The following is a 14870-nucleotide window of genomic DNA, read 5'->3' as shown; positions in this document are numbered from 1 at the left end:
TCTGACTCATACAAACAGGTAATCAGGGAGGATTCAACTCTTCTTTTGAAATTTTACTTGAAAGAAAATCAAGACTTTTTTATTAATGAGTTGGGTATTTCTGTCCATTATTTTCTCCTTTTTACTTAATGCATGTGTTTTGGTTGGTAGCCTACTGTTTTACTATTATTGGAATCTTGGATTTTGCCTGATTAACCCACTTTTTAATGTCTACAATTCACAGCTAAACAAGCACTAACCAGTTCTGTCAAAATGAAAAAATTATATACATATCCAAACCAGTAATATTAAGACAACTAAAATAGGAAATAAAAAAATTAATCTGTTCAGTTACAAGTTCTAAAAATAATATCAACTTCTATACATATTTGTCAGACCGCAGTGTCCCACAGTTACAGCTGTACACAGCAGTCAGAACAGTGAGTATGACTTTCTAAATCATAAGGTGTTTTAAAAAAACACCCACAGTAGTGGCTGCTGAGGAATCACTTCCTTTATAATCCTGAGTTTTTAAATGTGCAAGTGGTCTACCAATTTATCTAATGGGAAGGCAGGAAGGCAGAAGGGAGGAAGGGAGGAAGGAAGGAGGGAGGGAGGGAGGGAAGAGAGGAAGGAAGGAAGGAAGGAAGGAAGGAAGGAAGGAAGGAAGGGAGGAAGGAAGGAAGGAAGGAAGGAAGGAAGGAAGGAAGGAAGGAAGGAAGGAAGGAAGGAAGGAAGGAAGGAAGGAAGGAAGGAAGGAAGGAAGGAAGGAAGGAAGGAAGGAAGGAAGGAAGGAAGGAAGGAAGGAAGGAAGGAAGGAAGGAAGGGGCAACAAGTAAAGCAGCAACAGAAACATTATCACAATGTTTTTTGTTTCAAAATTGATTGCTGTGCAATGACTGAAGCCTGATTTGCAGACATTTTATATTCTTGCCCAGATCCTTGAGGAGGGGAAGGTAATGGAGTTTCTGGAGTTGCTGAAAAAGAATATAGAAAGAATCACATTTTTATATTCTGGCCCACTCTGAATACACATATACATACTACTGCACTGAAACGAAGATCTGTTACATTTAGCATGCTGGGGAAATAGGATACTTTAATTATCATAATTTTTAGTTTATTAAAAATCCTGCATGTGAAAAAGATATATCAGGATGGTGCTGAATATTTAAAATTAGATTAGATTCAGGTCAAAGTGTCTTACTTAACATTGTTTATATACATATATTTTTAATATGAAATTATTTTAATTTAGGAATGCTGATGAAATAACTCCATGAGCACTGACAGGCCACCATTCTAATTAATATTTTTAAATGTAGAAGTGAAATGTTATGACAGAAGGTTAACTTGCAATTACTTACAAATCTGTTCCGTATGTACAGGAGCAGACATGGAACTTATGAGGATAGTTTGGCCCGTTAATGGATCTTGGGCTAAGTGAGGATGTATTGGATGATGTAGATGACTGGCATCATTAGAAGTCCCTACAAAAATAACATGAGCATATAACAATTCAAAAGAGCATGTCGTTGCAGAGACTTATACTTCAGTAATTACGTTTCTGCAGAGCAAATATTTTGATTGGCAATTTGAATAATTGCCTCTGGGTATTCATTAAACAATTTAACCAGACTTCAACCATATTAAGCACTATGTTTATTTTCACTGTTTTGACAGCATTAACAGTGGATTTCGCAAAATATTTGTAACGATTCTTCCTTCTACTTGGGGAATTTGTACGTCTAGATATCCAGCAATGATGGAGAAATGCACAGCATAATCTGAGGCTGGAGGACTGACTTAACAAGATGAGCAGCCAAGACAAGAAGGCTTTCGCTAACACTTACAAGACCCAAAGCTCAGCCAGCAATGTGGTCGAAGTGCTTGCTTACATCATGATTCCCTCAACATCCCAGTAGGTTAAATTCAATATAATATGACACGTACATCATGGTAAATTTAACAAGTTGTTTGCTTACCTCCCAGTAACATTTCCTGAAGCAAACTGTCAATTTTAACAATTCCAAAGAGTTTAACCAGTTGTATTTGCTCAATCATTTGCCAAGTGATGCTCTGGAGTGTAGGCAGTAGAAGCAGAAGTTCTCCAAATCTTCCTCGGGAGTCATACTGACGGTCATTAATATAATCCTCTAAACTGATTTGGACTTGGAACCGCATGTTCTTAATCTTCATTGGATTACTCAGTCCTTTTGCATCTTAAAAGAATTACAAAATCTTAAAGTCAAGGCAGATTATTATTTGGGAGGAGCATCTTACTATTTTTCATTTTATTCTTTTTCATCCATAGGTAACATGAGCAGATGCTACATCAATAAAAATTACTTTCAATATAATCACATGTAAAATAATTCTGAGACATATATTCAAAAAGGTACCTGGATCAAAAAATACAATCGCTTTCAAGCAAGCATACTCATTGTCATCTATCTGAATTTCCTGGAAGGGTCGGACTAATTCATCTAGAATCCGATTTGCCACTCGGCTGATCTCTACTTCGGTACTGTTGCGATGGATTATGTAATTGTTGCCTTAGAAAGAAAGAATACCAACACATGGATTGATATAAAGACTTTAATGTAATGTAGTAGATGAAGCCCATTTTCAAAACACATTTCATTTTGCTTAATCGATTTTTTTCTTTTAGTATATATCATACAAAACTGTTCTTTGTAAACAGAGTATGTGCGCAAAATACAGCTGTCACCCAGAAATAATCTGTGCATGTAAATACACCAAATTGTACAGATTCTGATTAGTCCACAGCTCTGATGTCCATATTTGAATGCACAAGTATGGAGCAAGCCAGCCTTTATCTTTACATAATAGATAAATATAATGGTAAACTGATCTTAACATTTCTCCTTTCCCCATTAAAATAATATATTTTAAGCAGAATGATCAGGAGTTGTCAGTGGACAAAAAAGTAATCTTCCAGAGGAGGCATTAGAAATGCTTTTTTTTCCCAACAGATGCTTCTGTTATTCCTAATCAAATTTAGAAGCATCATAACATTTTCAGTAAAGAATGAATTTGCCCTGCTCGTTTAATTTTAAATTTCCATTTTGGAGAAGTCTCCATCATGGCATCTTAACTCACCTTCCATCCAGAAATCATCTAACATAAGTGGTGAAAACATTGAAAGCCACAGAGCTTCCAGAAGCCATCAAGTAATATTTGAAAGAAAAGCTGATGATTATATCACAAGAGATCTATGCCAAAGTGACTCATAAGCTTTACAGATATTAGCCTCTAAGTATTAGAAATTAGCCTTGGTGCCCCAGATTGTTTCTTTTGGTATAGATGCTGATGCTGGTGATACTAACTATAATTTTCTAGTTATTATTTTATCATTATTTTCCTTATTACATACTAATCCCAATAAAACTACAAATACTTACTTTTAATTCCTGTAATTTTTGTCAGCAAAACTGTATTTAGAGAAAGAACTAGGTTAAGAAAGTAATCTGTATAGTTTTTAACTTGAAAGGATTGCTGGTGAGAGTATTATCTCCAGATATTACTTGTCCTTTTAATGTTACTATATGTGTAAAAATAAAGTCAAGCTGATTTAGAGTTATAAGGCAGTGGGCCCAAAGAAGAAGAACAAATAGTGGAAAACTTCCTTTTATCAATGAAGAAACTAGTTTGAGTCCATATTCCACATAGTCTTGCCTCACATAAAAAACCTAATCCAAGAAGACCTACACATATTTTCACAAAACAGCCCAGGAGCTGCACACATTTCATGAGGCCATTTTTGGCAGGGTGTGCTTCAGCATGACAGAGTGCTGTGTCAAACAATGCTAACAAATGCCTCATCATGTCACTATGCACACAGGCACACATCATCCTATTACTGTGCCTCTCTGTTGTGTGAATGAAGGGAAGACATGTTTCTACCATGCAATGATGTCCCCTTCCCTAATAGCCATGGTCTGTTTAAATAGCCCAGTGATGGAGCCGTTTCAAGTGACCAAGAATATGTTTATGCAGGCATGACTCCACACCATGCCATGGATGCACCCATGCCAGTCATGCACCACATGACTGGGGACAACGGGCATGCTGTTTGCGTGGTGGCCACATGGCAACTGTCAAAGCAGCAGTGAGAGGGTTCTTGGAAAAATGAGTTGCAGGGAACAGGCTATCTAAATTTTCTAGCTTGTAGGGTCTTCTCTGACTATGTCTGAAAGGCTCTTGAGAAAGCTCCAGTTATGAAGACTGAAATTAATACATGGGCCACAGGTTAGTTGCTCCTCTCTTAAGCAAAAGGGGTTTATGTTGGTTGGTTGGTTGGTTGGTTTTGTTCTGTAGGGTGTTTTATAGGACAAAGATGCAGAAAAGAAGACAATGTAAGGAGACAATCTGGCATGAACTCCCTTAAATTATGGTTTCTGATATCCAATAAACTTTAAGCTGTAGTAAATCACAGGAAACTATCCACCTGCTTTAGCTGGAACAAGGCATGTGACATTATGTCATTAACAGCTATTTAGCATTCACAGAATGCATTGCTTTGATTGTGCCAGAACAGCTGTTCCACTTAAGTGATTACATGGTTGCTAATGTACTATAACATAATCATTATTAATTAAAACAGAAACCAATATTTACCTAAAAGTAAAATGTCCTTATATGCCATGGACCGTTTTGCTGCCCCAAGCAACAGGTGTTCCCCAGCATGTGCTCTTAGCAGGGCAACCTCAAGGAAAGAACAGCAGACTCATTAGATAATAAAGCAGTAAGTTCCAACAAGGGCAAAAGAAATAAGGATGCTTATTACCGTAAGTGTATTCAGCTATAGGTATATGTTTAAGACTGTTAAGATTCTCATGTAAAATGTAAGTGAACCTAAAAACCTTAACACTGGGCTTTGAGCAACCTGATCTAGTGGAAGTTGTCCCTGACCATGGCAGAGGGGTTGGCACTAGATGATCTTTAAGGTCCCTTTTGACCCAAACCATTCTGTGGTTCTGTGTTCTAACAGCACACTATAAATAAATTGTCAGCCTCTGTCACCTGCAGCATTTGGTCTGGATTTTAAACCTACAGCTCTGCAAAACACTTATCAATAAATACAATCCTTGTATTTATTTCCTAGTGAATTTCCTAATGACTATTCCCTTAACAAAGTTTTCCTTGGAATTTTAAGTTGACGCTACAGACCCTGGTGGGCTGGAATGAACTGTTACAGTAAATTTGGCACTATCAATGTTTCATTTTTCTCACCTTGATTAAAAAATTTATGCAGCACTTAAACCAGCTTTTTCTGCAGCAAAGCCAGATGTGGTAAAACATCCACTACTGTCAACAAAGAAGAAACCTGATTCATACAAGGAAGGCACTTAAAAATGCGGTCATTAGTTTACTCTTTGTCACCTATTTACTTTCCTGGTTTTAATGCCTCTGTGAAACTTCAGCACTGGACTCTATTTCCTCAAGGAACTCCTCTCTTGGCAAGTAATTTTTTTCTTAAGAATCCAAGCCAATAAGCCAATACTTTATGAGTAATGTAAAGGCACATAGCACCTAGGAATACTTATTGTGTTAAAGACTTTTCAGGCTCTCAGTAGAATTAACTTATCTGCTATGGCCTGCTCTATGGTTTGTAGGTCAGGTTCATTCCCAGATCAGGAATAATTTGTTCAAAACCAGGTGTTTAGTTATTTTATAACTAAATGCACAATGACGCTCCGAAACAGGCTATCACAAATGCAGAAGTGTAATTTGGTTTAACTGCCAATACCTTTGTGACTACTTTTCCAACGTACTTAAGGTTCTGCAGTATTTCTCAGTGCTCTCCAAGCACTGCACGGGTGTTTTCAGCTTGTCTTTCTAAGCTGTTCATTGTTTGCTTGTTTGCTTGGTTTTAATTTAAATACAGACAGGGACTTTTTAATGAGGTCTGATCCCTTCTCTTTCCTTTCATGTCATCTTAACAATAAAACCAGCAACAGTTTTGCTTGCCTTTGTTGCCCTTGAGAACATTAAGCTCCGGTTTTGGTGGGTCTCCTGTGGCCTGAAACACCTTCATATTCCTGAGGAAGATTATAAGAGGGAATGACTCAGTTTGAGTCTCAAACCCAAAGATAACCTAAACCTCCTTTCAGGATTTTGGTCAAGAAACTGAAGAGGCAAAAGCAGAAATTAGACAATTTCACTTCAAAGAGTTGTTCCCAAGCTGAATCAGATTTTGGTGGACTGGAATCAAGAGATCCTGAACCATGAATTAACTCCCTGCCCAGGCAGCTGTTGAGAGAACCACAACATGGAGACACTGGTTCCGAGTGTGCCAACACAACTTACTCTGAAACCCTGTGTTATATTAGGATATGTTACAGATGAGATGATAGACGAGACCTGTCATAAAAACTCTTAAGAATTTTCAAGGTTTGATGCTTTTTTCTTCTATACTTATTCTATACAACATATATGAAATATTATTTTGTATGGATAGATATCAGTATTTTTGGCATTTGTTTGAGATTCTAATGACTTTTATATTTTGCAAGTAGAGAAGATCTACTTCAAATTAAATTTGTCTTAAACCATATTACAATGAAAGATGAACATAAAATAAACATTTTGCAAGGTCAGAAAAAAGCATGTCTTCTTTTACAAGTTTGGGGTTTTCTTTAATTTTTGCATGCATGTGGCTACCTGTGCCTCCAACAGAATACAAAAAGTGCAAAAACACTGAAAGACATACTGTTTTTCTGCTTCTTTTTGTTAATGTGCTGGAACCATACCAATTTCATCCATTTTTTTATTTTTTTGTGGTGTTGCTATTTTAAAACTTAAAAAAAAATTAAGATCATGGGTCTAGCATCTATCTCTACTTGATCAGACAAAAAAATGTGTGTAACCACAACGCTTAAATATCACAGAAATAACAGAACAATAATTATAGTTCTTTGTTTGGTCTCTTATACCTGGTCATCCAGTGGTAATTCACAGAAGCCTGGAATATATTTAGCCCATTCCACCAGGACCAAAAGTTGTTGCTTCATAGATTCACAGACATCACTAATACCAGCAATTTTCTTAACATTTATGTCAGTGCTAGCACCAGGACTGGAGATTGTGATCTAGCCACAGTGAGAGAAAAAATTAATAATGTTAAATTCCATATAATTGCATTTTCACTGGTTAAGAGCATGTTTAAGAAAAAATCACAGCAGTAATCACGCATACCCTTGAGAAATTCCTTGACCTTATGGACCGTTAGTCTGCATGTAAATTATAAAATTTGCTTCTTATTACCAGTGTGTATTACAATATATTAAAAATTGCACTATTCATATCATGATATAATATCTTCTCATTCCAAAATACTATTTTAAAATATGCCAGAGTCCTTACTATTTGTAGGGGGGAGGTGGGTTTTTTAATTCCTTTGAAATGGTTGATACTCACTTCAGGAAAAAAAAATTAAGAGCTCATAGGGGCATGCAACAACATTAAGGGCAAAGAAAGAGAGAGATAAAGGGCTATCATGTTCTCCTAGTGAAAAGATAAGTACCATTAATTTTAGAAGGTAAAACAGAGGGATTTTAGTGCCTAGAGGAGAACAGTTTGTAATGAAGAAGCAGCAGTATAGGCAGAGACCTGAGAACATTTCAGAGCAAATGTAAAGGATATGAGTGCACATTGGACCACCTGCAGTGAACACTGTTCTGTGAAATAAGAAGAGAGCAGCATCTTTCTGGGCATGAAGCTGGGGCACTTTCACATAATCACTGAGCCAAATCCTGAAATTCTTAATGTCTTTTCAAGGAAATGAACAAAACCAAGCTTGCTCTCAACTCAGGCAGGAAAGACAACTTAAGATAAAACCAAGTCTGAGAAGAAAGATAAGTTTACAGCTGCTACTGTATCAGCATAAAAAAGATACCAGAAGAAGAAGAAAAAGGAGAAGAAAAAGAAACAGAAACTGAAAAAGAAAGAAAAAGAAAAAAAAGAAAAAGAAAAAAAGGAAAAAAAAAAAGGAAAAGAAAACAAAAAAAGAAACAGAAAAAGAAACAGAAAAAGAAAACTTCAGGATGGTGGGTGCTATTTAGCTTGCCTCCTACCAGATCCCCTTCATTCACAGACCCATGTTAAATCCCCCAGTGGGATCTGTGGTGAAACACCATTATCCTTGGGTGTTCAAAGGGAGTTGTACTTCTGAACTAAAGCTCAGAGCTTCCTACATAATTCAGTAGTCTAAACCACTGAAAACAGCTTAGATGAACACTAATTCTCATGGAAATACAGCAGCTAGGCCAGTAAAAAAATCCTCAGACACATAATTCAAAGACTGTCATATAGAGAAAAGCTGAGAGGTATTGTCTCTTTGTAGACAGCACATTTGTGAAATCCCTGCTGTAATTGTGAGTCCATTTCTGGCATAAAATCATAGAATCATAGAATAGTTAGGGTTGGAAAGGACCTTAAGATCATCTAGTTCCAACCCCCCTGCCATGAGCAGGGATGCCTCACACTAAACCATGTTGCCCAAGGCTCTGTCCAATCTGGCCTTCAACACTGCCACAGATGGAGCATTCACAACTTCATTGGGAAACCCATTTCAGTGCCTCATCACCCCCACTGTAAAGAACTTCTTCCTTATATCTAATCTAAACTTACCCTGTTTAAGTTTAAAGCCATGACCCCTTATCCTACCACTACAGTCCCTAATGAAGAGTCCCTCCCCAGCATCCTTGTAGGCCCCCTTCAGATACTGGAAGGCTGCTATGAGGTCTCCACGCAGCCTTTTCTTTTCCAGGCTGAACAGCCCCAACTTTCTCAGCCTATCTTCATACAGGAGGTGCTCCAGCCCCCTTATCATCCTCATGGCCGTCCTCTGGACTTGCTCCAACAGCTCCATGTCCTTTTGCATGTTCTACAGATTGCTAGAAATGGCAGTTGAAAATACTGAGTATCATTCAGGTGAGAGCTACCTATGATTCAGTCTAGAAAACCATCAGTACAGAAAGAGAGTAAAGAAATTCAACATATTTCTTTTTTTTCCAGAAGAGTACGAGGACTTAGACAAAGAAGAAAGTTCTGAGAGCAAGAGGCACTCTGATCTACCAGAAAAAGATACCAACATGCACCAACTAGAAATTAATTCAAGAAGGAAAAGAACAGGCAGATTGCTTAACTGTTAGACTTAGTAACTCATGAACTTAATACACTGTCCTTCCTTTAAAATCTTTTAATCAATGCTATGCATCTTTATAAATTACACATTATAGAACAAACTATAGACTCTGTCCCGAAATTCTTAGTGAGCTTCTGGTAGGGATTCACGCGATGACTCCCATGGAGTTCATTATGAACTCCTAGGGTTGCATCTCATTATAAGGGCATGAAGCTATGAATTTCTTTTTCTATTTCTCTATTGCTTTAACCTGCTTGTCATTTCAGGGGTGCAAAACTGGAGTCGCTGACTTCATAGAATTATAGAGTGGCCCAGGTTGGAAGGGACCTCAAAAGGTCATCTCATCCAATCTTTTGTGGTAAAAGAATCCTATATGAGATTATCTAGCACCCTGTCCAATCACATCTTGAAAATCTCCAGTAATGGAGACTTCGCCACATAGCTAGGAATGTTGTTCTAGTGATTGATTTTTCTCACTGTAAAAAATTTCTTTCTTATATCAAGATGCAAGGTCTCCTGGTGCAACTTGTAGCCATTCATGGCCTGATGAACATGATGATATAACACTATATCCCTATTGTCCTGAGAACCATCAGACAAAAAATTTTATTCCTACAAGAGTCCAGCATGTCTCTCTCATATTCGCATAATCCTGGAAGCTCCTGGGTATGAAGGAGAAAATTTGTACTTGGATAGTTTTCCCCTAGAAGGGATTTTCAGGGACAAAAAGAATTAATTCTCCTTATTTTAATATGAAATTTTTAAAAGAGATGAATGCCACCTTCTTCCTCATTTCACAGCTGAAGGACATGGCCAATGATTTGTGATACTACTACATCCTCCAAGTCTATCCTCAGGACTGAACTTATCTTGCAGACCCATTCAATCAAGGGAAAAATAAGGACTTTTATGTCTTTACTTTTCCATCATGTTAATGTAACCTCTTGGTCTTTAAGGCCAGAAGTGTATCTTTCTATATGCTTGGCACAGTACGAGCTATTCTCTTCTATGACTACATGCCAAATAATAAGTAGAATAAACTTGTGTGTATACACAAGTTGATGTTTTAGGCCAGGAATCTACCGTCTGAAAAGAACTTCGTGGCAGCAAGAGCTGAGAATGTGATTCTGTTTAAGGCAGCTTTTATTCCTGAATTGCATATACCAGTTGGAAATGATTAAGGAACTAACTCAAAAAAGCACAATAAGCAAGTTCAGAGAATTATAAAGGAGGTAAAATAGGTATATTTTTCATACTGTATAGGTATGAAGGTAGGAAGGTCCATTATGTTCACCTAGTCTGCCCAGACATGATGTATGTGCCAAAGACCATCACCCAGTAATTCCTGCATCAATTCTCACAGACAGTTCCACCCTAAGAAAGATGCTGATAAAGGATGAGATTACAAAACATTTGGGGATGTATAAATCAGTCAGCACAAAATCATAAAGGTGGCAGTTAAATTCTAAGTAAGTTAGTAAGAGGTGTAAGAATGCAGAATCAATGACCATGATTTATCTGAGGTGCAGAAAAGGATTGGAGACTGTTCCATTCAGCAATTGATTGGATAGTGGGGGGAAAAAAAAAAGAAAAAAGAAAAAAGAAAAAGAAAAAGAAAATGAAATAATTAAGTTCAGATGAGACAAAGAAAATTTAAAAGTAAGATGTGAATAGACTGCAATTGGAACACCTCTGTTTGTCATATTTGTTATGTCTAAGGATATTAAAAATGGGATTTTCAAAAGAATCTAAGGAACTGAGTGTCCACACCCCTCTGAATATAATGGCTTTGGACAACTTTTCCTATAATGTTTCACGGGAAAGCTAGCCTCAAGGATAGATAGATGCCACCAGCTGCCTGAGACGGCAAGTGATTTAAAAGCAGTAAGAACCATAAAGCTTTATTAAGAAAGGCGCCTAGGACATATTGTCCTCGACAAAGTAGAACTTTTTTCATAGTGACTTTACTTAAGAATGTATTCTATTACTGATTCTTCCACTAGGAAGAGAAAGCTGGGTACATTTTGGAAGTAGGAAAAAAGTAGTCTCAATAATTACATTTAAGACAGTAAGAAACTGAAAAGTATTTAACCTTCAAAAAAAGGTCTTAAAGTCTTCAAACAGCTTGATCTCAGTACCTGACGGGAGAGTGTCTCAGCTTGTGACAGTGTGCTAATAGAGGGGATGTTGGAGCCATCAAAAGTGTTTCTTCTTGTACTTATCCTGTCCCGTTCATTTTGTACAGCTGGAAAAGAATAATTGTCTCATTTATTGACTTTTAGTCATTGCCACACAGTATCATTTCAGAATTTTACTAAATAACTATAAGAATTAAAAGGTGTGACATTCAAAAAAGATCATTTAGATCTGAGTAATGAGGAATGGTGACAATACATGTCTATGTTCTTTATCTGTACAGTTTGCCTATAAAAACTATGTATAACTAATTGTAGATAGTGAATTATCAGCACTTTCATGACCAGGTATATTACAGTAAAACCTCTTTCTTCCTTTGAACTTGAATACATGCTGTCAGTTTTGTTATTTTAACCAATTTAATAAGTGATGTTTTATGATTAGGATAGAAATGGACATCTCCAGACTGCTGAACAGGTCAAGTTGTACACCACCACCACTGACAAAATGTTTCAGTCAGAGGAAGTCTGAAAGCCCAACTCCCGCTCTCCTGTGAGGAACCCTGAAACAGGAACGAATCATGAAGTTAAGCCACTAGTAAGGTAATTCTGAAACAAATTTCATGCTCTTCCTCAGTGACACTGCATTCCTACTCAGTTTACAGAACATTAAGTAAGCAATAAAAATAAATAAATGAAAAAAAAAGGCACAAAAAAGTTTCAGGCCAGTAAGTTTTGTCTCATGGGGTCCAAAATAAAAGGCAGTTGAAAGGGCTTTGGATAAGGAGTCCTTTATCAGCACACACAAGCCTTATGAAGCAACAAGGCTAACTTTTGAACTGAAGGAAGAAGAAAAAATAAAAGTATCAATCAGATTTTTCAAAAACCTAGATCATGTCCAAGGTTAGGCGAAGGAGAAAAGAAAAAAAAAAAAAAAAGAATTGTGATGATAAAATCTTTTTATCGCACAAGGAATCTCATCATCTTTTAAGAGCAGCGGCTTTATTTCAAAAGATGTTTGCTATTTTGTGGGAAACAATCTGCATTACAGAATTTAGGAGCAGTACCAAAAGCTTCAATAAAAAAAAATAAAATAAAAAAATCTATTCACTTGGTAGTTTTCAGGGTTTATCTGAACAATGAACATAGTTTATTCCAGAGGTGTACTAACTTTTTGCCAAGGACACTCACTGATGGGCCTTTTATTAAGGTCACAGTAAGAAATGTTGTGCAGTGATAAACACAAAGAACTAAATGTTCATGTACACAGAAAACAAAAAATATAACCTTTTTCAAAAGAATGGAAGAAAACCCTATTCACTGAGTCTCAGCAGCTTAAGTGCTACATAGATAATTAAAATAAGGTCAGTCCTGATTAGTATTAGAAAATATAGACAGCTCCTCTGACTATCACTGGTAAAAGTCACTGCTGGAGGACTTTAAAAATCATAGGGAAATGCTTCAGTTTTCTCCCGCATATGCATAATTTTGGATTGTTAGACTGGATTGTCTGTCTTCCTAAAGCCTTTTTGTTGGTTCAGGCTAAAATTGCCTTAAACAGAGACTCCAGGAGGAAGGGGGAATATTTTCTCAAAAGGGGCTTGCATAGCTTAAGCCTTTCTCATCTTTCTCTTGCAGAAAGCCGTTTGCTAGAAACAAGCTGAGAAACTATCATATAGACTCTGCTACACTTACACTATGAGACATACTCTGATGGTGTAGAGAGGCATACAACACCACACAAGCAGTGAAATTTACAGTGCAGTGTTTTGAATTGTTTTAGCACTGGGAAGCCTTAAACATGGCTTGGATGGAATGAAAAACTAAACTTATATAGGCAATGGGACCAGAGGAGGCCACGTGGAGTAAATTAGGTTAAAAGTTTCGTGCAGGATACATCTTCACTTCATAAACAAGAGTCAGCAACGTGCCTTATGGCAATGTCAGTTAGTATTAGTGATTATTTCTCTTGTTTTGGGCTCCCCAGGACATGGGGAAAGTGGGCAGTGTTCAGCTGAGGGCTATGGAAATGTAACTCACAAGCTGCACAAGACAGAGGCATCTTTACTTATGTAGAAAAGAGAGGATCAAGACAAGAGGTGGAGGTCTTAAAGGCAATGGACACTACCCTAACTGCAGTAAGACACATTCTAATTATAAGGAAAAAAGGGTGGTCAAGCACTGGAAGAATTTGCTGGGAGGGGCTGTGGAACGTCTCCTCTCACCGACTGCATAAATCTGGCTGGTGAGGGTCCCAAGCTACCTGACTGAACATAGAAGTTTGCCTTAAATGGGGGCCTACAGTAGATTACTTCCAGATGTTCCTCCTGAGCTAAACTATTCTTTAATCCTGGGGCTTGAAAGTCTCTGAAGCTTTGCATTTTTCAAAACTTTTAGAGCTGCTGTGGACACACAGGTTTCTCCTTTTCTTCATGTCAGATTGATAATATATATACAATATGTTACTGATTTTAATGGCTCAAATTCCAAAAGGCTAAACTGTATTCAAGAGAATCACAAGAATTAGCAAATGCATTTCATGCATATGCAGTGTAACACTGTTTTAACTATCCCCATCCAGCTGCAAGGAGAAAATATGTTTTACTTCATACCAAAACTTGATCACTAGCAAAGCGGTACTATAGTATTGCTATAAAAGAGCATACAGAAGCAGCTTTCTTTTTCTTAGGGAAGCTATGTATAGACTAAAAATATTATAACCTAATTACAGTACAGGAGGACTGCACACTCACATCACAGACTGGCCTTCAGACAGATACACCATGCTCCAAACAAAACAGGTAGCAAAGTTTGTGATGAACCATTTTTGAGTGCTTATTTGAACCAGATCAGGATGTCTTTTGACTCTGTATCATAACTGCCAGTGAAAAACAGCCCCAACCTGATACAAAAATCCTCTGATACTCCCACTGCCTTTCGTTCCCTATTTCTCTGCTCCTGTGGTCATCTGGTCCTTCCACTTTCACAGAAGAATCACTGTGACACTGGGAAGTAACAATCTTCCCATATTAAGCCCTAATGAGATTATAAAAATTTTTAATTAATGTGCAGAATTCACTGACAGCTACCACTACTGTTCTCATCACCACTTTTTTGCTTCCTCTGGTTTTAATGCTTCAAACATTTAAATTTAAGGGAATAACCAGTAAATTTGCACTATCATTACTTCAACTGGGTAGAAGCAAAATCCCAGACAAAGATTTTATGATTCAAATTTGGTAAAAATTAAAATTAAAATCTCACACTTTGAACTTTTCCAGGAGATGGCTCACCACTTAGAAATCAACTAATCTTGGTGCCAGGATTCATGGGTTAAACTATTGCAAATTCATTTTAAACCCATATATTTGTTATTGCTCAGTGTTGGAACTGCTTGCCCACCTGAAAATTATATGATGCATATTTCACCTCAATACAAAAGCATTTTTCCATCATGAAGGCATTATAGCAGACTTTCCATTGAATTATTCTGCTGGAGTATTTTAGAATTTTTATTTAATTTTAAAACTAACTCAGGTTATTTCTCTTTTTATATCAAATAATAAATTACTTCATTACCTTCT

General features: G+C 36.9%; 1 protein-coding gene across 1 annotated transcript in view; it reads right to left on the bottom strand.

Annotated features, from left to right (window-relative positions):
• Positions 1-837: 837 nt before the first annotated feature.
• The window catches only part of HNF4G (hepatocyte nuclear factor 4, gamma), an 18447-nt gene continuing 4414 nt past the window's right edge, over positions 838-14870 (bottom strand). Inside the window, exons 4-10 of the mRNA XM_010016017.1 lie at positions 11290-11402; positions 6939-7094; positions 4621-4708; positions 2382-2534; positions 1965-2201; positions 1347-1469; positions 838-956 (exon numbers count right to left, since the gene is read on the bottom strand). Of these exons, the coding sequence (XP_010014319.1) occupies positions 838-956; positions 1347-1469; positions 1965-2201; positions 2382-2534; positions 4621-4708; positions 6939-7094; positions 11290-11402 (989 nt within the window). The remainder of the gene's footprint in view (positions 957-1346; positions 1470-1964; positions 2202-2381; positions 2535-4620; positions 4709-6938; positions 7095-11289; positions 11403-14870) is intronic.

The sequence above is a fragment of the Nestor notabilis genome, unplaced genomic scaffold (genome assembly GCF_000696875.1).
Source record: "Nestor notabilis isolate BGI_N333 unplaced genomic scaffold, ASM69687v1 scaffold5616, whole genome shotgun sequence".
NCBI classification, from domain to species: Eukaryota; Metazoa; Chordata; class Aves; order Psittaciformes; family Psittacidae; genus Nestor; species Nestor notabilis.
The sequence above is the reverse complement of the archived record's forward strand: the minus strand, read 5'-3'. Positions and strand labels throughout refer to the sequence as shown.